Source organism: Jaculus jaculus, chromosome 11 (genome assembly GCF_020740685.1).
Source record: "Jaculus jaculus isolate mJacJac1 chromosome 11, mJacJac1.mat.Y.cur, whole genome shotgun sequence".
NCBI classification, from domain to species: Eukaryota; Metazoa; Chordata; class Mammalia; order Rodentia; family Dipodidae; genus Jaculus; species Jaculus jaculus.
Genome location: NC_059112.1, coordinates 81,012,903 through 81,036,320, shown reverse-complemented (window position 1 = coordinate 81,036,320; position 23,418 = coordinate 81,012,903). Strand labels below are relative to the sequence as shown.

The 23,418-nt window shown below is 41.0% G+C and overlaps 1 protein-coding gene across 2 annotated transcripts in view; it reads right to left on the bottom strand.

Moving 5' to 3' along the window:
• The window catches only part of Prkci (protein kinase C iota), an 82,437-nt gene that overhangs the window by 19,218 nt on the left and 39,801 nt on the right, over positions 1–23,418 (bottom strand). For both annotated transcript variants that reach the window (XM_045161644.1, XM_045161645.1), the window contains exons 4-8: positions 17,436–17,486; positions 11,101–11,186; positions 6,266–6,406; positions 3,434–3,488; positions 972–1,030 (exon numbers count right to left, since the gene is read on the bottom strand). In XM_045161644.1, the coding sequence (XP_045017579.1) occupies positions 972–1,030; positions 3,434–3,488; positions 6,266–6,406; positions 11,101–11,186; positions 17,436–17,486 (392 nt within the window). The remainder of the gene's footprint in view (positions 1–971; positions 1,031–3,433; positions 3,489–6,265; positions 6,407–11,100; positions 11,187–17,435; positions 17,487–23,418) is intronic.

The following is a 23,418-nucleotide window of genomic DNA, read 5'->3' as shown; positions in this document are numbered from 1 at the left end:
GATTACTGTGTGTTCAAGGCCAGACTGAGAGTACACAGTGAATTCAAATCAGCCTGGCCTAGAGTGAGAAAGACCCTACCTCAAAAAAACTAAAGAAGAAAGAGCTGGTAAGTTAAAAATGTCATACATTGCCACTGCTAATTCCCTATAATGGCTAAGAGACTGACTATGCAAAGTGTGAACAAAAAAATGTAATATGACTAGAATGCTCTACATTGCTGAAGAAAGGACAATCTAACACAACAGTAAGCTGTGGCCACTGTCTTTTACAGTTGAATATACAAAACTCAGCAATTCTACCACCAGTAATGTAACTACCAGAAATGCATATGCCTGTCCATCGGTCCATCTATCCATCTATATTTGCAATACTCAGGGCCTCATGCATGCTGGGTTTTATTTTATCACTGAGATATACCCTCAACTCTTTATTTCACTTTCAGCCTACAAAATGGAAGGGTCTACAATGTATTTTAAGCAAGCATTTTAAAACAAGTAGTCTAAATGTCATTTTAAATATACTGTAATCTTTGATAGTCATCTTAAAGTGAAAATAAGTTTTTCTACCAAATGATTTCTAACTATAAATCACTTCATTACTAAATAAAATCACAACAAAACTCTATTATAATTATTAAAAAATCTTTCCTGTATCTTACCAGTAAGATATAAAATCTAGGGCTGGACAGCTGACTTAGTGGTTAAGGCCCTGGCCTGTGAAGCCTTAAGGACCAGGTTCAATTTCCTAGTACCCGCATAAGCCAAATGCACAAGGTGAATATGAGTCTGGAGTTCGTTTGCAGTGGCTAGAGGCCTTGGTATGCCCATTCTCTCTCTCTGTCTCTCCCCCCCCTTCCTCTCAAATAAATTAATTAATTTAATATTTTAAAAAATCTAAACAGGTCAATGTGCTTTATTTCCAAAAGATTGTGTATTAAATGGTACATTATACAGTTAGAAAAATTCCTTACCTCCTTTTCTTCACCAACTTGGTCCAAACTCTCATGACTTGAAGGATTATATGGAATCACTGTAAGTTCCATCCCAAATATTAAAAAAGGAAAAAAAAAGTCATTGATGAGTTTGACATGAAATTTCTTTTGACATTTTTTCAGTTTTTATTTCTGAATAAATTTATGATTTAAAATTGGATGTCTGTAAAATAGCCTCTATATCCATGACCTCATAGTGCCTGACACTACCTACACAAGACCATCATAAGAGGAGGGAATGATCACAACATCAAAATAAAAGAGAGACTTATTGAGATGGGGAGTGGATATGATGGAGAATGGAATTTCAAAGGGGAAAGTGGGGGGAAGGAGGATATTACCATGGGATATTTTATAATTATGGAAAATGTTTTTAAAAATTGAGAAAAAATAAAATAAGATTAAAAAAATAAATAAATAAAAAATAAAATTGGATGTCTGATGTACTAGCAACAACTTACATATGAACTCAGGAGTCAAATCCTAACTTTAATAGGGTTGAGAAGAAGCACCAACTTGGCAGGTAATTACTGCTTTAATAAATACTTTTACTACTTTTTAACATTTTCTCTTCTTTATAAGTTAAACAACTCCACAGGGGTGATTTTAATACCAGCACTTGGGAGGCAGAGGTAGGAGGATCACTATGACTTCAAGGACAGCCTGAGACTACACAGGTCAGCCTAGGCTACAGTGAGAACCTACCTCAAAAAATGAAAAAAATAAAATTATAACAAAAGCTCACAGCTTCACTTTTCAAGCTTCTCCCATTTTCTTTTCTTTTAGAAAAACTCCCTTACCTTCAAATATTCTCTAATACATGCTAAAGATTTTCTTATTTAATATTTCAACTCACATTGTATTTTACAATTTGCTGTACAACATCCCTGTATCTTTTATGTAATTCTACTTCTGATACTAAGGCTTTGAATAAAAACAGGTCACTTGAATACAGTCAACATGATCCCCAAATCAAATTCATATATTTCATTGTGTGAAAGAAACTAGGTTTGCTAAATTTAAAGAATTCTCAGGAGATGTTTCTGACTAGAAAAGTCCTTTGTTAAGAGTTTACATAGTTATCTTTATTGAGGCAGGGTCTCACTCTAGCCAAGGCTGACCTGGAATTCACTATGTAGTCTCAGGTTGACCTTGAACTCACAAGAAACCTCCTACCTTGGCCTCCTTAGTGCTGAGACTTACAGAGTGCTAGGAATATGTGGCACCACGTGTGGCCATAGTTGTCCTTTTTAAATTCTAAATATATGGGGCTGAGGGGATGGCCCAGTGGTCAAGGCAATTGCTTGCAAAGACTGCTGGCCTGGATTCAATTCCCTAGTACCCACGTAAGACCAGATGCAAAGTGGCACATGCATTTGGAGTTCATTTGCAGTGGTGTACCCATTCACTCTCTCCTTGCAAAGAAATAAGTAAAAATATTAAAAAATAATATGCTAGGGCTAGAGAGATGGCTTAGCATTTAAGACATTTGCCTGTAAAGTCAAAGGACCCAGGTTCCATTCCCTAGGACCCACATAAGCCAGATGCACAAGGGGGCATATGCTTCTGGAGTTCGTTTGCAGTGGCTAGAGGCCCTGGTGCGTCCATTCTCTCTCTCTCTCCCTCCCTCTCTCTGTATCTCTCTCTCTCAAATAAATAAAATTAAAGAATAACAATAAAAACTCAGAACACTGCCATAAATATGTGTTTAAAAATAATATGCTAAATAGGTGCATCACAATATTATGATTAGCTGGGAATGGTGGCACATATCTTTTTTTTTTTTTTTTTTTTTGGAGAGTGACAGAGAGAGAGCAAGAGGCAGGTAGAGAGAGAGAGAATGGGTGCACCAGGGCCTCCAGCCACTGCAAATGAACTCCAGATGTGTGCGCCCCCTTGTGCATCTGGCTAACGTGGGTCCTGGGGAATCGAGCCTCGAACCGGGATCCTTAGGCTTCACAGGCAACCGCTTAACCACTAAGCCATCTCTCCAGCCCAGTAGCACATATCTTTAATCCCAGTACTTGAAGACAGAAACAGGAGGATCACTGTGAGTTCAAGGCCAGCCTGGGACTATAGTGTCAGTTCCAGGTTAGCCTCACATAGAGTGAGACCCTACCTCAAAAAAAAACAAAAACAACTTTTAGCTGGGCATGGTGGCACACACCTTTAATCCCAGCACTTGGGAGGCAGAGGTAGGAGGACTGCCACGAGTTCAAGGCCACCCTGAGACTCCATAGTGAATTCCAGGTCATCCTGGGCTAGAGTTAGACCCTACCTCAAAAAACCAAAAAAAAAAAAAAAAAAATCAAAACTGCATATATTATGACTAATCTTACAACAACAAAAAGTGCTTAAGTCCTTTTATTAGAGAAAAGTATGTTTGTAAACTTGGGTAAGAAGAACCACCTAAAACAGCCACCTCTGTGACTCCCTCTTACCTGTTTGTGAACGGTCTGTGTGCATGGATGACTGATCCATTGACATCATTGGTTCCTACAAATAGTTCCAAAGATACAGTAACTTAGGAGAGCCTTTTAAGTCCCAATACCTCTATAAAGCCAGAAACAACAGTATTTTAATGACAAACATTGTACTAAAATTTAAATTTGAGAGACTAAAGAACCTAGTATACTTAATTCTTTAACTATAAAAAGCCACATAAAGTTCCTGTAAATGAAGTAATGTCCAATGAGAAATCGGTTTGAAAAGGATACACATCACCTAAACTTTTATTAAAAAGTATGTAAAAGAGAGGCTGGAGGAATGACTCAGCAATTAAAGATACTTGCCTGCAAAGCCTAATGACCTGGGTTCAGTTCCCTAGTACCTACATAAAGTCAGATGAATAAGGCTGGGCGTGGTGGTGCACGCCTTTAATCCCAGCACTTGGGAGGCAGAGGTAGGAGGATCTCCGAGAGTTCGAGGCCACCCTGAGACTACATAGTGAATTCCAGGTCAGCCTGAGCCAGAGTGAGACCTTACCTCAAAAAACCAAAAAAAAAAAAAAAAAAAAGTCAGATGAATACAGTGGTACATACATCTGCAGTTCATTTGCAGTGGCAGGAGGCCCTGATGTACCCATTCTCTCCCTGTTTCCCTCTCTCAAATAAATACATAATTCTGTAAAAAGTATATAAAGCTGGGTATGGTAGAGCACACCTTTAATCCCAGCACTCGGGAGACAGAGGTAGGAAGATCGCCCTGAGTTTGAGGCCACCCTGAGAATACACAGTGAATTCCAGGTCAGCCTAGGCTACAGCAAGATCATACCTCGAAGAAAAAAAAAAAGAAAAAAAGAAAAAGAAAAAGAAAGAAAAAAGTCTAACAGACATCCATCAAGTACATTTCAGATTCTGATTCAAACATTCATCAGACAATTGAAAATTTGAACATTGCCTAAATGGATTTTTAAAATATTTATTTGAGAGAAAGTGAATGAATGGGCCTCTGACCACTGCAAAGGAATTCTAGATGCATGTACCACCTTGGACATCTGGCTTATGTGGATACTGAGAAATTGAACCTGGGTCCTTAGGCTTCACAGACAAATTCCTTAACCACTAAGCCATCACTCCAGCCCCTGAATGGATATTTTATATAAGAAATTTAATTTTTAGTTATATTCTTAACACTCTTTTGAGTAAGACCCTACCTCAAAAAACAAAAAACAGGGCTAGAGGGATGGCTTAGCAGTTTAGGTGTTTACCTGCAAAGCCAAAGGACCCAGGTTCAATTCCCAAGGACCCACATTAGCCAGATGCACATGGGGGCGCAGGTGTCTGGAGTTCATTTATAGTGGCTAGAGGGCCTGGTGTGCCCATTCTTTCTTTCTCTCTCCCCACCCTCCCCCCTTTCTCTGTCAAATAAATAAATAAAAATATTTAGGAAAAAAAAAAAAACAGCTGAGCATGGTAGCACATGTCTTTAACCCCATCATTTGGGGGTCAGAGGTAGGAGGATCGCCATGAGTTTGAGGCCACCCTGAGACTACATAGTGAGTTCCAGGTCAGCCTGAGCTAGAGTGAAACCCTACCTTGAAAAACCAAAAACATAAAAAAACTTAGAAAAAAAAAGGTTGGAGAGATGGCTCAGTGGTTAAGCTGCTTGTCTGCAAAGCTTAATGACCTGGGTTCGATTCCCTAATAACCACATAAAGCCAGATGCACAAAGTGACACATGTATCTGGAGTTCATTTGCACTGGCAAGAAGTCCTGGAGCACCCATTCATTCTCTCTCTCTCTCTCTCTCTCTCCATGGAAATAAATAAATAATCTAAAAAAAAAGTTTAAAAATTAAAAAGCTTTTCTTAGAGTAATGTCATATTTTAAATAGAAAACATGATTCTTGGGCTGAAGGGATGGCTTGGTGGTTAAGGTGCTTGCCTGCAAAAGCCAAAGGACCTGGGTTCGATTCCCTGGGACCCACGCCAGTTGCACAGGTGGCACATGTGTCTGGAGTTTGTGGTGGCTAGAGGCCCTGGTGTGCCCATTTTCTCCCTCTTTCTTGCTCTCAAATAAATAAATGAAAAGAAAAATTTTTAATTAAAAACAAAAAACATGATTCTTCTTACCTGATCTCTGCTTAGGAGAGATACTAGAATAATGAGAGCTATAAGCTAATGAGTCTATGTTGAAAAAAGGAAAGTAGCCAGGCGTGATGCTGGTGGATCTCTGTGAGAGTTCGAGATCAACCTGAGACTACATAGTGAATTCCAGGTCAGGCTGAGCTAGCGTGAGACCCTACCTCAGAAAACAACCAACAACAACAACAACAACAAAAACACCATTTCCAATGTTTACAGTATCTAAAGTGAAACGTAAGAATTCCTGCTCACACTCTGTTACACAAATTTCTTTTTGAGGGGGGGTACAAAACATTTGTTTAATTTAGTACTGCTGTGAAAGCAGTTGCCTGAGGTAAACCATACTCTTCGGACTACAAAACACATTAACTATCAACTGTTTTTGGTAGGTGTCAGACAATATGAATGGGAAAGGAAGAGAATAACAAGGATCATGTGAAGCATGGTTTAAGAGGCGTTGATTAAAATGGGTGCTAACTTTCATCATTTTTCCATCACTAAGAGGTAAGATATCACAAGTATAAAATAATCATTCTAGTAGAATTTCACAAGATGAATTTTAAAGCAGAAATTATTATAAAGATGTTTTGTGTTACACAAATTTTTGAAATGACATCATCCTACTAACCCTGTTTTAGTAGTGTTATCAAGTAAATTATATATAAATAAATAAATAAATGTGTCTTACCGCTGGCAGAGAATGTCTCCCACACTCAATTGTGACAAGTTTGTGGCACTTCTTGTGAACCAAGAGTTTGCAGTTGATACACTTATATCCCTGGCGCCCAAGTCCCCATATTCTGTCTGTGCAGATGGCACAGTGAGCACGCTGAAGGGGGCAAATTCAAGAGTATTTTATTATTAGACAATGGGCATAATCATTTCCCTGGTTTGTCATAGCGAGCAACACAAAACAAGACAAAACTTCCTCATACATAATTCTTCAGAAGCTACAAAGGGCAGTGAAAAAGAAACAGGTAACAGAGCCTATTTTAAAGAGACTGTGAAATTTAAAATCATATTGCTCTCTGCTATTAAGCTCATGAGATTTCCATTTTTATAATAGTTGCATAGTAATGAAAACAGAAACCGTGAATAAAGCTTAAAAACCATGTGGCCTTTCAGGATGCTTAGAGGTTAGACCAAAGTCCTGCTTCCTTAAAGAGCAATACCAAAGAAACTTCCTGCTTCACACCCTTTCAGTGTCAGTGTTCCTGAAAACACAAATTTGGGGAGCTCAGGTAGTCACTTCTATTCACACTAATGAATTTTGGACACATCATTAGTGGCAGAATGAAAATGAAATGCAGAAATGCTGCTGGGTACCTGGGAGGAAGAAGTACGGGAATCGCCTGGGACTACAAGTGACTTCCAGGTCAGCCTGGGCTAGATAGTGAGACCCTACCTTGAAATAAATAAATAAGTAGAAACCCATAAATGTGTAGCTATCAAAAGAATCTAACCCAGGTGTGGTGGTTCACAACTGTAATCTGAGCTCTTAGGAGACTGAGATAGGAGACAGGTGTAAATTCAGAGCCAACATGGGCTAAATAGTGAGTAGCAGGCCAGACAGCTGTCTCAAAGAGAGGGACCCAGTGGAGGGGAGCGAAGGAGATAGTTCAGGTAGTGAAGTGCCTGCCTCACAAGCATGAGGACCTGAGTTCAATCCCCTTGCAAAAACACAGTGTGGTGGCATCCACTTGATCCCAGCACTGGGTAGGCAGAGCAGGAGGATCTTGGGATCTAGCCTAATAGTTAAGTTCCAGAACAACAAGAAACCCTGCCTCAGAAAAGGCACGTAGTGGGGTAGATGGCTCAGTGGTTAAGGCACTTGCTCAAGTCCCCAGTACCCATGTACAGACAAAGTGGTACATACACCTGAAGTTTGTCTGCAGTGGCTGGAAGCCCTGGTGCACCATTTTCTCTCTCTCCTAGCAAATAAATAAATAAATTTAAAAAGAAAATGTGACTAGAACCTGAGAGAAATAACACCAACTGTTGTTTTCTGGCCTCCACATGCACATATATGCCCATACAACTGCACACACACAAACAGGCATATGAGAGACAGAGAATAGGAATATGAGAAAATGAAAGATCATTCACATGGGTTTCAGGCAACAGACTGCTTGCTTTGAAACCCTTACTCTACCACTGACTAGCTGTCATCAAGGTCATTTTTCAGATTTGTAATTGAAAATACATAGTCCCTATCTCACAAGATTGTTACAGTTTAGAATTGTTACAATATAGAATATAGGTAAAGCATTTGGAAAATGCCTGATAAAAAGTTAGTTAAGTGTTTGCTACTGCTACTGTTTTCTATATAATAGAAATGAAATCACAACATTAAATGGCTTGCAAAATAAACATTGCTAATTTTTTGGCTGCTTTGCATTATAATTAAATGTGCAACTTACTTTCTCTTTCTTTTCTTTTCTTTTTTTGGTTTTTCGAGGTAGGGTCTCACTCTGGCCCAGGCTGACCTGAAATTCACTATGTAGTCTCAGGTTGGCCTCAAACTCATGGCGATCCTCCTACCTCGGCCTCCCGAGTGCTGAGATTAAAGGCGTGCGCCACCACGCCCGGCACAGCTTGTATTTTTAATAGCATCTCATTGCATCCCACCACATGCTCTACCATGTGGAGCTACACTCCAGTACCTTTCATTCTTTAAAATATTCCAGAATAGGCCAGGTGTGGTGGCACACGCCTTTAATCCCAGCACTCAGGAGGCCGAGGTAGGAGGATCGCCATGAGTTTGAGGCCAACCTGAGACTACATAGTGAACTTCAGGTCAGCCTGGGCCAGAGTGAGACCCTACCTTGTTAAAAAAAAAAAAAAAATACAAGCATAGGGTTGGCAAGAAGCGTTAGTAATTAAGGTGCTTGCCTGCAAAGCCAGTGACCCAGGTTCAATTCCCCAGGACCCACAGAAGAAAAGTGCACATGGTGGCGCATGCGTCTGGAATTTGTGCACCCATTTTTTCTTTCTCTCTCTCTCTGCCTCTTCCTCTTTCTGTGTCTCAAATAAATAAATAAAAATAAGTATTTTTTTAAAAATACAAGCATACCTATAAAATGGAACCAGCCTAGATTACCCTCAACTGATGAATGGATAATGAAGATGCGGCACATTTATATAATGGAGTTCTACTCAGTGGTAAAGAAAAATGAAATTATGAAATTTGTAGGGAAGTAGATGGACCTGGAAAGGATTATCCTTAGTGAGGTAACCCTTGTCCAGAAAGCCAAAGGCTGCAGGTTCTCTCTCTTATGTAGATTCTAGCTACACTGTTTGGACTTGTATCTGAGTTGGAATAAAACCTGGTAGCAGAGGCCAGTAACATTAAAGGGCCTAGAAGGAAGGGAGGAGAGAAGGGGATTTAAAGGGATGGTAGTTTATACATGTAAGTAGAAGATCATATTACTGGGGTGGAAAGGCATAAATGAGGTCAGGGGAAGAGATTGAGTAAAGGAAAGGTGGGAAAGGGGCTAATCAAAACTTAAGAGTGGGCTGGAGAGATGGCTTGGCAGATAAGCGCTTGCCTGTGAAGCCTAAGGACCCCCGTTCAAGGCTCAATTTCCCAGGACCCACATTAGCCAGATGCACAAGAGGGCACACACGTCTGGAATTTGTTTGCACTGGCTGGAGGCCCTGGCACACCCATTCTCTCTGTCACTTTCAAATAAACAAAAAAATAAAAATAAACAAACCTAAGAGTATGAATAAGTCATATTGAAATACCTTCTTTTTTTGGACAATGGTACACCCAGAAGCCACAGACTGTTACTAGAAAATTTTCAGTGCCAGGGATGGGATACTTTCCAGTGAGTTGTTGGCCAGGGAGGTCCTTGATGCCCCCAAAACATTATAGATCATTCCCAAGGACATTGGTTTCCCACCAGGAATAGATAGTAACACCTTACTGCTGAAGACTACATATGCCTAGGCTGCAAGGTCTTGCTGGAGCGGAGCTGAGCTGAAAACCTCCTTCCTGTAGACCAGCTGACAGAAAGCTGAAAAAAGCTATGCCGCATGCATCTCCATGGGAGAGAAGGAAGTCATCAGTGGAGATAATCAACAGTCAACTCTGCAAGCCTTAAGTTGGACCAGCCAGGCCAAATGAGCCAACAGGTGCAATAGTGGCGGATATGGGGGAAACCAACCACTCTCTAACTGGCTGCTCCACGGGAGAGAATATGTGGCTGATAATGAAAACCTATGACAAGGAAAGTCATGAGCCCTAGGGATGTAACACCTGCTGGTATCTGGCTAAATGCATATATTATGCTCACCAAACTGCTTGGTAAGCATTTCTCTTAATGTTCATACCCATATATTAATGTTACTCTCACTTTTGGTTACAGAAACTTCTATTTCTAGGCGCTGGTGACCTCTGGGATGACTCAAAAGGCACCATGGTGCTGAGAAGAAGTGACAGAGGAGTGCTCAGCACTGAAATATCTCTATCACACCCTCCAAGGATCAGGGTCCATTGCGGAACAGGTGGTTGAAAGAATGTAAGAGCTAAAGGAAAGGTAGGACTCCTTACAATGCACTCTTCCAGACACAGAATAGCCTCGATATCTATGACCTCTCAATGCCTGGCACCACCTACACAAGACCCTCATAACAGGAGGAAAAATTGATGATATTAAAATAAAGGAGAGACTGAGAGGGGAAAGGGATGTGATGGAGAGTAGAGCTACAAAGGGGAAAGTGAAAGGGAGGGGGATTATCATGATTTATTGTCTATAATTATGGAAGTTGTCAGTAAAAATAAATAAATAAATGTTTTATAGGGCTGGAAAAAAACAAAAACAAGGAAGCATACTCTGCTGCAGAGTATGAGGATAGAAGGCCTTACTGCTTACTTCTTTAAAAAAGAGTAACAAAGCTGGGCGTGGTGGTGCACACCTTTAATCCCTGTACTCAGGAGGCAGAAGTAGGATTGTTGTGAGTTCAAGGCCACCCTGAGACTACATAATGAATTCCAGATCAGCCTGGGCTAGAGTGAGACCCTACATTAAAAAAAAAAACAAAAAAAAAAAAAACAAGAGTAATAAGATTTAATAACAAAACTATTTTTGGGCTAGAGAGATGGTTTAGCAGTTAAGACATTTGCCTGTGAAGCCTAATGACTCATGTTGGATCTGTCTCCAGATCCCATGTAAGCCAGACACACAAAAGTGAGGCAAGCACAATGCTGCACATGCCCACTAAGTAGCAAAAGCATCTGAAGTTCTTACTTCAATGGATGAGGCCCTGGCGTGCCAATTCTTTCTCTCAATGTATCTTTAAAAAAAAAAAAATTCAGCCAGGAGTGGTGGCACAGGCCTTTAATCCCAGCACTAGAGGCAAAGGGAGGAGGATTGCTGTGAGTTTGAGACCAGCCTGGGCTAGAGGGAGATCCTACCTCAAAAACAAACAAACATCATTTTTAAAAGCTACTTTTCTTTCAAAGAAAGGAAAGAAAAATAGATGTTGAAAATTATCTACATTTAACAAAGTTAAGTTTACCCGGTTGAAACGTTTGGCTTGAAAAGTGTGTCCATTTGCACAATAAAGCTTTCTCCAACGACGTGCCCCTCTACGGTAGATGGATTCTGAAGAGAGATTAGAAGTTAAAAAAAAAAAAAAAATCAAGTGTGAATAAATCACTTACTTAAGTCTCTGACTTTTTTTTTTAATCCCAGGATATTCATCCCCTCTTAACACTTTTATCTAGAACCCATTAGAGCTCACAGAACAGAGGCTAGAGAGATAGCTCAGCAGTTAAGGTGCTTGCCTGCCAAGCCAAAGGACCTTGGTTCAATTCCCCAGTACCCATGTAAACCAGATGCACAAGGTGGCACATGCATCTGGAGTTCATTTGCAGTGGCTGGAAGCCCTGATGTGCCCATTCTCTCTCTCTCTCTCTGCCTCTTACCATCTCTCAAATAAATAAATAAAATAAACCTCACAGAACAGTTGAAGGACTAAACACCTGCACTCTTCACCTGCCTTTACCAGTGCTTTATCTTTTATCTTTACAAAAGCATACCTTGATATTCTTCAGAATCATCTGAGATGCAAACTCACCATGTGAGATTAAAACATTCCTCCTCCCAGTTATATATACCTAATCATAACCCTATTACTGTCTTATAAAATTAACTTGAGTAGCACTCAATATAAAGTTCATATGTAAATTTCACTTGACATTATTTCTCATGATGCTTTTTATTTTTATTTTATTTATTTATTTTTTTGATGCTGACTTTTTAGAAACAGTGTCAGAAGACAATTATATAAAATCACAAAACTTTAAGCATGCTCATAGCAGGCCAAGTTGAAACGTGCACCATGACCAGGGTTGAATGTCATGTGTAATATATTCCTGTTGATTCTGCTAATGTCTCATCTGCTTTACAAAATATACAGGAACAGCCTTGGACCACGTCAAACACCACTCTGCCATTTGGTGAACAGCTTTAGAAATTTCTGAATCTTCATGATAAGAGAATTGTGTCTATTATTTCTGCTAATAGTAGCTGTTAATTTCAGGGCCCAGTGTACTCAGAGGCTATTTTCTCTCCTCTCACAGCTCACTCAGGTGGTCCTGAGACAATCTACCTCCAACTACTTGGGTTTCCATCACTTCCCTCCAATGCCTGAAAGTCTACAAGAATGGGAATGACAGACAGGACAACCACAGGCACAAGGGTAGGGCGTGTAGGGCCAGCAAGCACCAGAAGTGATTTTAGGTACCCCCAAGAGCCTATCTGACAAGTCTTCCTGGCTTGTCCTCGCCGCACTATGGGCACAAAGACACTTTTTCTTCCTCAAGGGTGGGAGGCAACTTTCCAGGTAGGCCTGGAATACAGGGGATTTCTGCACCTCAAGAAGTTAGGGTGGGGGGGCTGGTGACCCTATAGCCATATTTTGTTCCCTTCTGGCTCTCCACTCCCACCACAGGTACTGGGGGCTCCATCATTTGTATGCAATAACTGAACTTCGTGGGGAGCAGGCAGGGAGCCAGCTGAGGCAAGCTTCCCTGCCCTGATTCTCAAATCTGGCCCCAAGAAGCTGGGGTGGTGGGAATCATGGGAGGAGATTAATTCCTGGTGTCCTCTCCACCCTAAGGATGTGCGAGAAGAGAGGGGGCACTGGTGAGGTTCCCTGGGTCATGCAGGGTGCTAGGAATTGGAGCAGGGGGCGACACTACCTCCCCAACTTTACCTCACTTCCAATGCTACCTTGTTATGTCTGGGAGGAGGGAGAGGGCTCTCACCTCCTTACACTGTCATTCTCTCAGAGCCACAGGTTAATTCCTGGCTTTATTTTTGCATGAAGTCAACCTCTTCCCTCCATCCATGAAGAAGCCTTTTAATGGGAGGGGTGTCTAGTACAAAATTTGTCTTCCAATCCCCTCCCTCCTCTCCAGCTGTAAATGTTACTTCCCAAGTCCTCACCTCCCCCATGCTTCAGGCTGGAGCATCTCTCTGGGAGTGGGGAATCACGGTTGTAGACAGCTCCAAGGTCACCTAGAGAAGCCACTGGGGCCCAGGGAGTGTAGGGCAGTGTGGCAGGCCCACACTGTGTGTGCCTATAATAAACCCTTAGGCTTTGACAGTCAAAAAAAATAAAAATAAAAAACAAAGAAAATATGTCTGGATGTGGTGACACATGCCTTTAATCCCAGCACTAGGGAGGCAGAGGTAGGAGGATATCTGTGTTTGAGGCCAGCCTAGGACTACAGAGCACCAGGTCAGCCTGGGCTAGAATGAGACCTTATCTCAAAATAAAGGGGGGGGGGAGACGAGAGGAAAGAAAATAGAATGGGAACCCTAAATATCTCCAGTTTGCTAGGTGCCCACTCCCCCTTAACTCCTTACTTTGATTCTTTAGCCCCAACATTTTCTTCCAGGACTGTCTTTCTGTACTCCACCAATGCACTTTCCGGGTCCCGTAGATAGACCCAATGGAGAAGTTTCCCAGCTGCCACAATGGAAGGCTCCACTGAGCTTCAAGAAGCTGTGGTGTAGATTATCATCCCCAATTCCTTAACAGCAGTTATTGTTGCTTCTTCAGAGGGAGACTGAGGCAGTTTAAGGTTACTGGCCCCCAAAAGTAATAAGCAGGAATGTTCTTGAGTTGGCCTTTGCAATCTCCAATTTACTAAAGACCAGAGAAGGTTCATTCCTCTCCTTATCTTTTACCTAAAAAGAGTTACCTATATCTGTTTTTCTGAGTCCCACCCTGTGAAGAAGTTCCCCTTTCCTAGAATTAAGGTTTAAATCTGATCCTGGCATTGTGGTTGGTTAAGCTCAGCCCTAAACTTGGTGTCACAGCTGCCCTCTTCCTTAAGTCCACACCAATCAGCTCTCTTGCCTCCTATTCAGGTGTGCTGGCCTCTTCCTGAGCCAGCCCTCTGAGTCAACACCAATCAGCCCTCTCTCAGAACTCACCTGAACCTGGGAGTGAAGCCCACCAGAATAGATTATAAACAGATGCTTACCACATGGGCACAGCCTCTTTTGGCTGTTCATCTTTCCTGATACCTGAACCTACAGGTTTCTGCTCTGGTGAACCTCCTAGTTCCAGCAGAGGCAACCTCTGCCCACATGGGCTCTCTACCTCCTCCTCCTACTTCTCCCATGACAGGAACTCTCTGCACTTCCTTCTCTTTAATCTAAAAAGGTCTCTCTAAACCTCAAAATAAAAAAAAAAAAAAAAGACTCAGGAAGTTGGAAGTTGTCTTATATATTCCATGTTTCGGTCTTACCTGTGCCTGTTCTTTCATTAGGATCAGTTTTAAATATTTTCTCCAAAATAATACATAGATGATGTGTTGTTATATCAGAACAACAACTTCCACTACCTTTAATCACCTTTTGAAGTAGTAGTGTTAGTTCTCTTCATTGTAAAGGTATACTTTTTTTTTTTTTTTTTTTTGGTTTTTCAAGGTAGGGTCTTGCTCTATGCTCTAGCCCAGGCTGACCTGGAATTCACTACAGAGTCTCAGGGTGGCCTCGGACTCACTGCAATCCACCTACGTCTGACTCCCGAGTACTGGGATTAAAGGCGTGCACCACCATGCCCAGCATTGTAAAGGTATACTTCTATATCTTGTAAGTAATACTTTGTAAAATCTTCATCCCCAACAACCTTTTATGTACATGCTAAGTAAGCACTCTACTATTTAGATATAATATAGTCACTCCAGTGAATTTTCTATTTATATGCTATTCTTACACACAGACAAGGTTCCAAAAGATACAAAATTTAGCCCATGGGAAATTTTGGTTGTCCGTCATTGTTTTATTTATTGTCATTACTGGTAACATTTCCAAGTGGTAATTAATACTGGGCAAGTTTATAAACGTATCTTAAAGCAAAAGCAGCACCGAATTTACTATTTCAAATGAAAACAGACAAGACCAGGTGCAGTGCTCTGATACAGAAATTTGCCCCACCCCTTGCAGAGCTGGTAATCAAAGCCCCGGTCTTAGGCATTTTGCTAGGAATTTTGATAAACAAAACCTCAAACAGGGACACTTTGCTTTTAATGACACATTGCTAACAATAACTAAAGCACTTTAGCTTAGGAAAACATCCCTTCTAGACCTTGATTAAGAATAAACATTTTCCTAAGGGTAGGACTCCTTACAATGTGCTCCTCCAGACACAAAATGGCCTGGATATCCATGACCTCACACTGTCTGACACTATACAAGGTTATCATAATAGCAGGAAAAGATAATGACAACAAAATAAAAGACAGACTGATTGAGAGGGGGAAGGGATACGATAGAGAGTGAAGTTTCAAAAGGGAAAGTAGGGGGAGGGAGGAAATTAGCATGGGATATTGTCTACAATTATGGAAGTTGTCAATTAAAAAAAAGAACTCAAAGCTAGAAAACATTTTTTTTTTTTTTGCTTACTGTAGGTGAGGCTGACCTAGAATTCACTATGCAGTCTCAGGGTGGCCTTGAACTCACTCTCACTCCTACCTCTACCTCCCAGGTGGTGGGATTAAAGATGTGTGCCACCACGCCTGCTACATTATCTTTTAAGAAACAAAACAAAACATACTTTTTTTTTTTTTTTTTTTTTGGTTTTTCGAGGTAGGGTCTCACTCTAGCCCAAAAATGACCTGGAATTCAGTATAGAGTCTCAGGTGGCCTTGAACTCATGGGGATCCTCCTACCTCTGCCTCCCAAGTGCTGGGATTAAAGGTGTGCGCCACCACACCTGGCAAAACAAAACATTTATTGATTGACTGGAGAAACAGAGAGAGGGAGAAAGCACATAAGAGAAAAAATGGGAACATTAGGGCCTCGAGCCACTGAAATGAACTCCACATGTATGCACCATTCCTTCCGTATATCTGGCTTACATGGTAAGGGTCAATTTCCCATCCCAGTACTTGGGGCCCAGAGGCAGGAGGATGGCTACATAGTGAATTCCAGATCTGCCTGGGCTTCTGCAAGACCCTATCATGAAAATCCAAATAAAAAAAGAATAAACATTTTATATCTCTTTTGTTTGTTTTGTCAAGGTAATCCAGGCAGACCAGGAACTCACTCTGTAGCTTCAAGCTGGCCTCAAACTCACAGCAATCCTATTTCAGCCTCCACCATGCCAGGCTAAGACTAAACATTTTAATGTTTTAATGTTGCCTAAGAATTAAAAGGGCCAAGCAATCTCACTGATGGTTATCAAATTTTCTCCCTGCTCTAGTTTAGAAAAATGTAATTGACTAGGGAAGAGGTGGTAGTGAAATTAAAAAGGGAAGATAAACCAGGTGTGGTGGCACACGCCTTTAATCCTGGCACTCAGGCAGAGGTAGGAGGATCTCTGTGAGTTCAAGGCCACCCTGAAACTACATAGTGAATTCCAGGTCAGCCTGGACTAGAGTGAGACCCTACCTCGAAAAAACAAAACAACAAAAAAAAGGGAAGATCAACATGAAGTTAAAATAAGAGTTTGGAAATTATATTTTATCTGGGAATAGAAACAAACAAACTAAACATACATACATAAAGCAAACCTTTCAAAATTCTGGCTCTGGATAGAAGATACCTATTTTCTTGGACAGCTATGAAGAGAGCCTACATGTCTCCATTTGCTACCAGAAGCCCAGCAAATATTATCAGTTGAACCAAACTACATTTTCCATCATGTGTTCTACCTATTCCTTATTTCTCCATTGTCTTCAACCCATTTATCCTTACAGACAAGTGAACATAGCTCTTCAATTTTCCATAAATGGCAACTGACAGAATCAAATTTTGGACTTAGAAATTTCACTTAATTCAAAGCAAAACATTCATATCCATTCCTTCTAAAGCCATAGATACATGCAAAACTCCTAAGTGAAAATGAAGTGCTTAACAACTCCTAACAAAGTGATGCCTGGAAGAAGCGAAGTGTCATGTAAATGACTCTCCAATAATACAGCAAAATAAAATAAAAATAAAGGGGCTCAGCATGTATACATGGACATGCATATGTGCAACACAAATAGATACACAGATAAACAAGGAAAAAATTTTAACAACTGTTAAATCCAGACAAAGGATACACAGATATCCTTGTTTTCAATGTTGTTTGGATATATCCCAAATTAAATAACATGAAGAAACAAGATTTAACTTTACATACATACATACATACATACATACATACATATATATATCAGACAATTATGTAAGTTGTAACAAAACAGCAAAACTGAAGTAGTCACTAATATATTCTAAATTAAACTCAATATATAAAAAATATATGAATTAAAAATTCTACTTGTAATTTCTTTTCACTTGCGCCTCACATAACTCTTTTCAAGGGTACAGAGTATTATAAACACTCACTATCTTCTCCTGGGCAAGGCATTCCAGGACGTTCTGGTACACAAGGAAATACTGAAAGAAAATAAAGTAAAATTAATTGCCAGCATATCCAAAGTATACAAATCATATAGAATTAATATTGAGCCAAAAGCCAAAGAGACAAAATACTTAACATGACCAATATCATTTCTTGAAGGCACTCATTTTAACAAAGCTCTACAAAATATGTTTTGTTTTGTTTTTCCCTGAGGGAGGGTTTCACTCTAATTAGTCCAGGCTACTATGGAACTCATTACTCTGTAGTCCCAGGCTGCCCTCAAACTCAGTGTTCCTCCTGACGTCTGCCTCCTGAGTGCTATGATAAAAGGCATGAACCACCACACCCACCTATGAAATGTGATTTTATAAAAATGAATGCATCTTATGGATTCACTTTGTACTGCTAGCCACGCAGTGGTAGTGCACGCCTTTAATACCAGCACTCAGGAGACAGAGGGAGCAGGAACGCAGAGTTTGAAGCCACCCTGAGACTACATAGTGAATTCCAGTTCAGCCTGGGCTAGAATGAGAACCTACATCTAAAAAAACCAAACAAACAAAACAAAAAAAGAAATAAACAAACTACTATTTCTTTGCTCCTTTTTTGTTTTTCAAGGTAGGGTCTCTCTCTAGCCCAGGCTCACCTGTAATTTACTATATAGTTTCAGGGTGGCCTCAAACTCACAGTGATCCTCATCCATCTGCTGAGATTAAAGGTGTGCACCACCATACTCAGCATTTTCCTTTTTTTATTTTTTATTTGTTTGATTTTTGGAAGTTGGATCTTGCTCTAACGCAGGCTGACCTGGAATTCACTATATAGTCTCAGACTGGCCTTGAAATCAGAGATCCTCCTACCCCCAGTGCTGGGATTAAAGTTGTGTGCCACTAGGCCCAGCCACTATTTCTTTAATCCTTGTTGTAGTGAACTTTAGTAAAATTAAATGCCTGGGGCTGGAGAGATATAGGCACTTGACTTCAAAGCCAAAAGACCCAGGTTTGATACCCTAGGACCCACATAAAGTCAAATGCACAAGCGGCACTTGCATCTGGAGTTCATTTACAACAGCTAGAGGCCCTGGTACGCCAATTCTCTCTATCTGGTGCGCGCTCTCTCTCTAATGAATAAATATTTTTAAAGTTAAATGTCTGAGGTTTTAAAAGATGTATATGAAATTTAGGAATGATTTAGCACCAGAAACAGTGCCAAAGATCCCAAAGTTGGTATTGGGAGCTATAAGTACATTCCATTTGTTCATTTACTCATTCATTTATTTGCAAGCAGAGAGAGAGGGAAAGGATCAGCACACCTTGCTACTAACAAATGAACTCCAAACACTTGCACCATGTTGTGTACCTGCATGGATACTGGGGAACTGAACCTTGACCAGCAGGCTTTGTAAGCAAGTGCTTTCATCCTCCAGTGAGCCATCTCCTCAGGCCCATGTGGCCCAGGCTGATCTGGAACTAACTATGTCCTCTCAGGATGGCCTTGAACTAATGGTGATCCTCCTATCTCTGCCTCCAGAAGTGTAACATAATACTTTTTTTTTTTTCCCCCTCAGGTAGGGTCTCACTCACTCTAGTCCAGGCTGACCTGGAATTCATATATGTAGTTTCAGGGTGGCCTTGAACTCATGGTGAGCCTCCTACCTCTACCTCCCAGGTGCTAAGTTTAAAGGCATGTAAAACCACACATAGCACATTATACATTTTTAAAACCTAAAATATTCAATAATTTTTCAAAATAGATGCATGACACAGGCCTTGAGGCAGGGTCTCTGTCCCACTGAGCTTCATCCTCAGCTCTTGTTTTTCTTTTGCAGAGGGTCTCAATGTGCAGTAGCCTGGATCCTCTAGACTTTGCCTCCCAGGTGGTGGGATTACAGGCATGTACTACCCATTTTTGAAACTTGTATACTAAAAAAAGGTAACATAAAACAGACACCTTCTAAAGCTGTAACTAGTATGACCAAATTCAAACATCCTAAAAGACATACACAGATAACATGTCTCCCAGAAGATATAAAGCAGAATGTTACCTTCCTTAGCATCTGAAAAAGGACAGTAACACAGGGATGAAGCACACAAATGAAGAAAATGACATCAGCAAATGATGATGAGAACACAGCATACCTAAACCTTTGGGACACTATGAAGGCAGTCTGAAGAGGGAAATTTATAGCTCTTAGTGCCTATATTAAGAAATTAGATGGGGAGGGAGGGAATTACCATGGGATATATTTTATAATCATGGAAAATGTTAATAAAAATTAAAAAAAAAAAAAAGAAATTAGAGGGCTGGAGAGATGGCTAAGTGGTTAAGGCATTTGCTTGAGAAGCCTGAGGACCCAGGTTTGATTCCCCAGTACCCACATGAGCCAGATGCACAAGGTGGTGCATGTATCTAGAGTTTGTTTGCAGTGGCAGGAGGCCCTGGTGCACCCATTCTCATTCTCTCTTTCGTTCTCTCATTCTCTCTTACTCTAATAAATAAATAAATAATAAATCTTGGGCTGGAGAGATGACTTAGCGGTTAAGTGCTTGCCTGTGAAGCCTAAGGACCGTATTCCAGACTTGATTCTAGGTCAGCCTGGGCTAGAGACCCTACCTAAAAAAAAAAAAAAAAGCAAGCAAGTGACAATAAATGTTGGTAAGGATGAGGAAAACAGGGAACCGTTCTAAACTGTTGGTGGGAACGTACTCTGGTACAGCCACTGGGGAAATCAGTGCGGAGGTTCTTGAGACAGCTAAAAATAGATATACCATATGATCAAGCTATAGCACTCCTAGGCATATATCCTAATGACTCTCCTCACCACCTTACAGATACTTGCACAACCATGTTTATTGCTGCCGTATTCACAACAGCTAGGAAATGGAACCAGCCTAGATGTCTATCCACAGATGAATGGATAACAGAGATGTGATACATTTACACAATGGAGATCTATTCAGCAATAAAGAAAACTGAAATTTGTAGGAAAACGGACGGATCTGGAAAAAAGAAAACTAAGTGAGGTAACCCAGGCCCAGAAAGCCAAATGTTGTATGTTCTCTCTTAAAGTGGATCCTGGCTACAAATGTTTAGACTTGTGTGTGAGCTGGAACCAAAAAATTGGTAGCAGAGGCCAGTATACTAGAAAAAGTCTACAAGGGAGTGAAGAGAGGGAAGGACTTAAGGGGATGATATTGTATATATGTAAGAAAAAGAACAGATTATAGGGAGTGGAATGGCCTACGTAAGGCCAGGGGAAGAGATTGAGTGAAAGAAAGGAAAAGAGTTGATCAAAATTCAAGATATTCTGGCCAGGCGTGGTGGCGCACGCCTTTAATCCCAGCACTTGGGAGGCAGAGGTAGGAGGATCGCCGTAAGCTCGAGGCCACCCTGAGACTACATAGTGAACTCCAGGTCAGTCTGGGCTAGAGTGAGACCCTACCTCAAAAAAAAAAAAAAAAAAAAAGAAAAATTCAAGATATTCTGAAAAAGACATATGAGAGCCTAATTTTTTTTGGATAATGACAAATCCAGAAGCCATACATTGTTACTAGAAAATTTTCAGTGCCATGGATGGGATACCTTCCAGTAAGTTATTGGCCAGGGAGGTTCTGTTTCCTCCAAAACACTACAGACTTTATTGTCAAGGCCCTTGGGTTCCCACGATAAACAGACCCTATTGTTGAAGACTTCACATGCCTGAGCAGCAAAGTCACTGAGAAATCAAGCTGGTGTCTCTGCAGAAAACCTTCTCCCTATAGACCAGCCAACTGAAAGCTGGAAAAAGCTGCAATATATGCAGCCTTATGAGAGACAAAAGTAATCAGCGGTGAAAACAGTGGACACTGGAAGCCTCAAGTTTGGCCACACAGGGCAAATGACTGAATGAATACAACAGTGGCATGTCTTCACTGGGGGAAACCAAATGCTCTCTAAATTGGACTGAAGGCCCACTCTATGGGAGGGAATATATACCTGGTACCGCAAACCTAATCAAAAAATATGGCAGGGGAGGTCATGAGTCTTAGGAATATAAAAGCCTGCTCTTGTCTGGATACATACATATACTATTCTCACCAAATTGCCTTGAAAGCACAACACTTAATGTTCATATTCATATATTAATCCTACTCTCACTTCTGGTTAGAGAAGCTTCTCTTTTCAGATGGTGATGACCACTAGGATAATTAACCCAAAAGGCAACACAGTGCTGAGAAGAAGGGATGAGGAATGCCCAGCACTGAAACATCTCACACCCTCCAAGGCTTAGGGTCCATTGCAGAGGAGGTGGTGGGAAGAATGTAAAGGCCAAAGGAAGGGACCACACCTTACCTGCAACTGTCTGGACAGAAACTGGCCTTGATATCCAAGACCTCGCAATGTCTAGCAATACCTATACAAGACCCTCATAATAGGAGAAAAGGATGATGACGTCAAATTAAAAGAGAGACTAATGGAGAGAGGGAGGGGATATGATGGAGAGCAGAGTTAAGAAGGGGAAAGTGGGGAGGGGAGGGAAATATCATGGTTTGTTGTCTGTAAGTATAGAAGTTGTCAATAAAAAATATACATTAAAAAAAAAACAAAAATGAAATTTGCAGGGAAATGGATGGATCTAGAAGAGTATACTAAGTGAGGTAACCCAGGCCAAACATTGCATGTTTGCTCTCATATGTGGATCTAAGCTACAAATGTTTAGACTTGTGTGTGAGCTGTTACCAAATTGGTAGCAGAGACAAGAAACCAAGAGAAAGGCTTATAAGAGGAGGAGAGGTAAAGACTTAAGGGGATGATGTAGTGGTTGGATTCAGGTGTCCCCCATAAACTTAGGTGTTCTAAATGCTAGTTTCCCAGCTGATGGATATTGGGGAACTAATGCCTCCTGGAGGGAGTGTATTGTTGGGGGCGGGCTTATGGGTATTATAGCCAGTTTTCCCTTGCCAGTGTTTGGCACGCCCTCCTGTTGCTATGGTCCACCTTATGTTGGCCAAGGGGTGATGTCCACCTTCTGCTCATGCTGTTGTTTTCCCCTGCCATCATGGAGCTTCCCCTCAAGCCTGTAAGCCAAAATAAATTTCTTTTTCCCAGAAGCTGCTCTTGGTTGAGTGATTTCTACCAGCAATGGGAACCGGACTGCAACAGAAGATATTGTATATATGTAAGTAGAAGAACAGATTACAGGGAGTGGAATGGCCAGGGAAAGAGTTGACCAAAATTCAAGATATTCTGAATAAGACATGTTAGAGCCTACTTTTTTGAATAATGACACATCCAGAAGTCATACATTGTTACTAGAAAATTTTCAGTGCTGTGGATGGGATGCCTTCCAGTGAGTTATTGTCCAGGGTACTCCCTGTTACCTCCAAAACATTACATGCTATTGCTAAGGCCCTTGGTTTCCCACAAGAAATAGACCATAAGACCCTATTGCTGAAGTCTTCACATGCCTGGGTGGCAAGGTCTCTGAGAAATCAAACTGGGACTTAACTGAAAACATACTCCCTGCAGACCTGCTAGAAAAAGATGCACATATGCAGCCCTATGGGAGACAGAAGTCATCAATGGTGAAAACAGTGGACACTGGAAGCCTCATGTTTCGCCAGACAAGCCAAATGACCAAATGGGTGCAATAGTGACATGTCTTCTCTGGGGGAAACCTACTGCTCTCTAATTGGACTGGAAACTCGCTCTATGACAGGGAATACATATCAGGGACTGAAAACCTATTCAAAAGCCTATAGCAGCCAGGCATGGTAGCACACGCCTTTAATCCCAGCACTCAGGAAGCAGAGGTAGGAGGATTGCCATGAGTTCGAGGCCAGCCTGAGACTACACAGTGAATTCCAGGTCAGTCTGGGCTAGAATGAGAGCCTACCTCGAAAAACCAAAAAAAAAAAAAAAAAAAAAAAAAAGGCCTATGGCAGGGGCTGAAGGGATGGCTTAGCAGTTAAGGCATTTGCCTGAAAA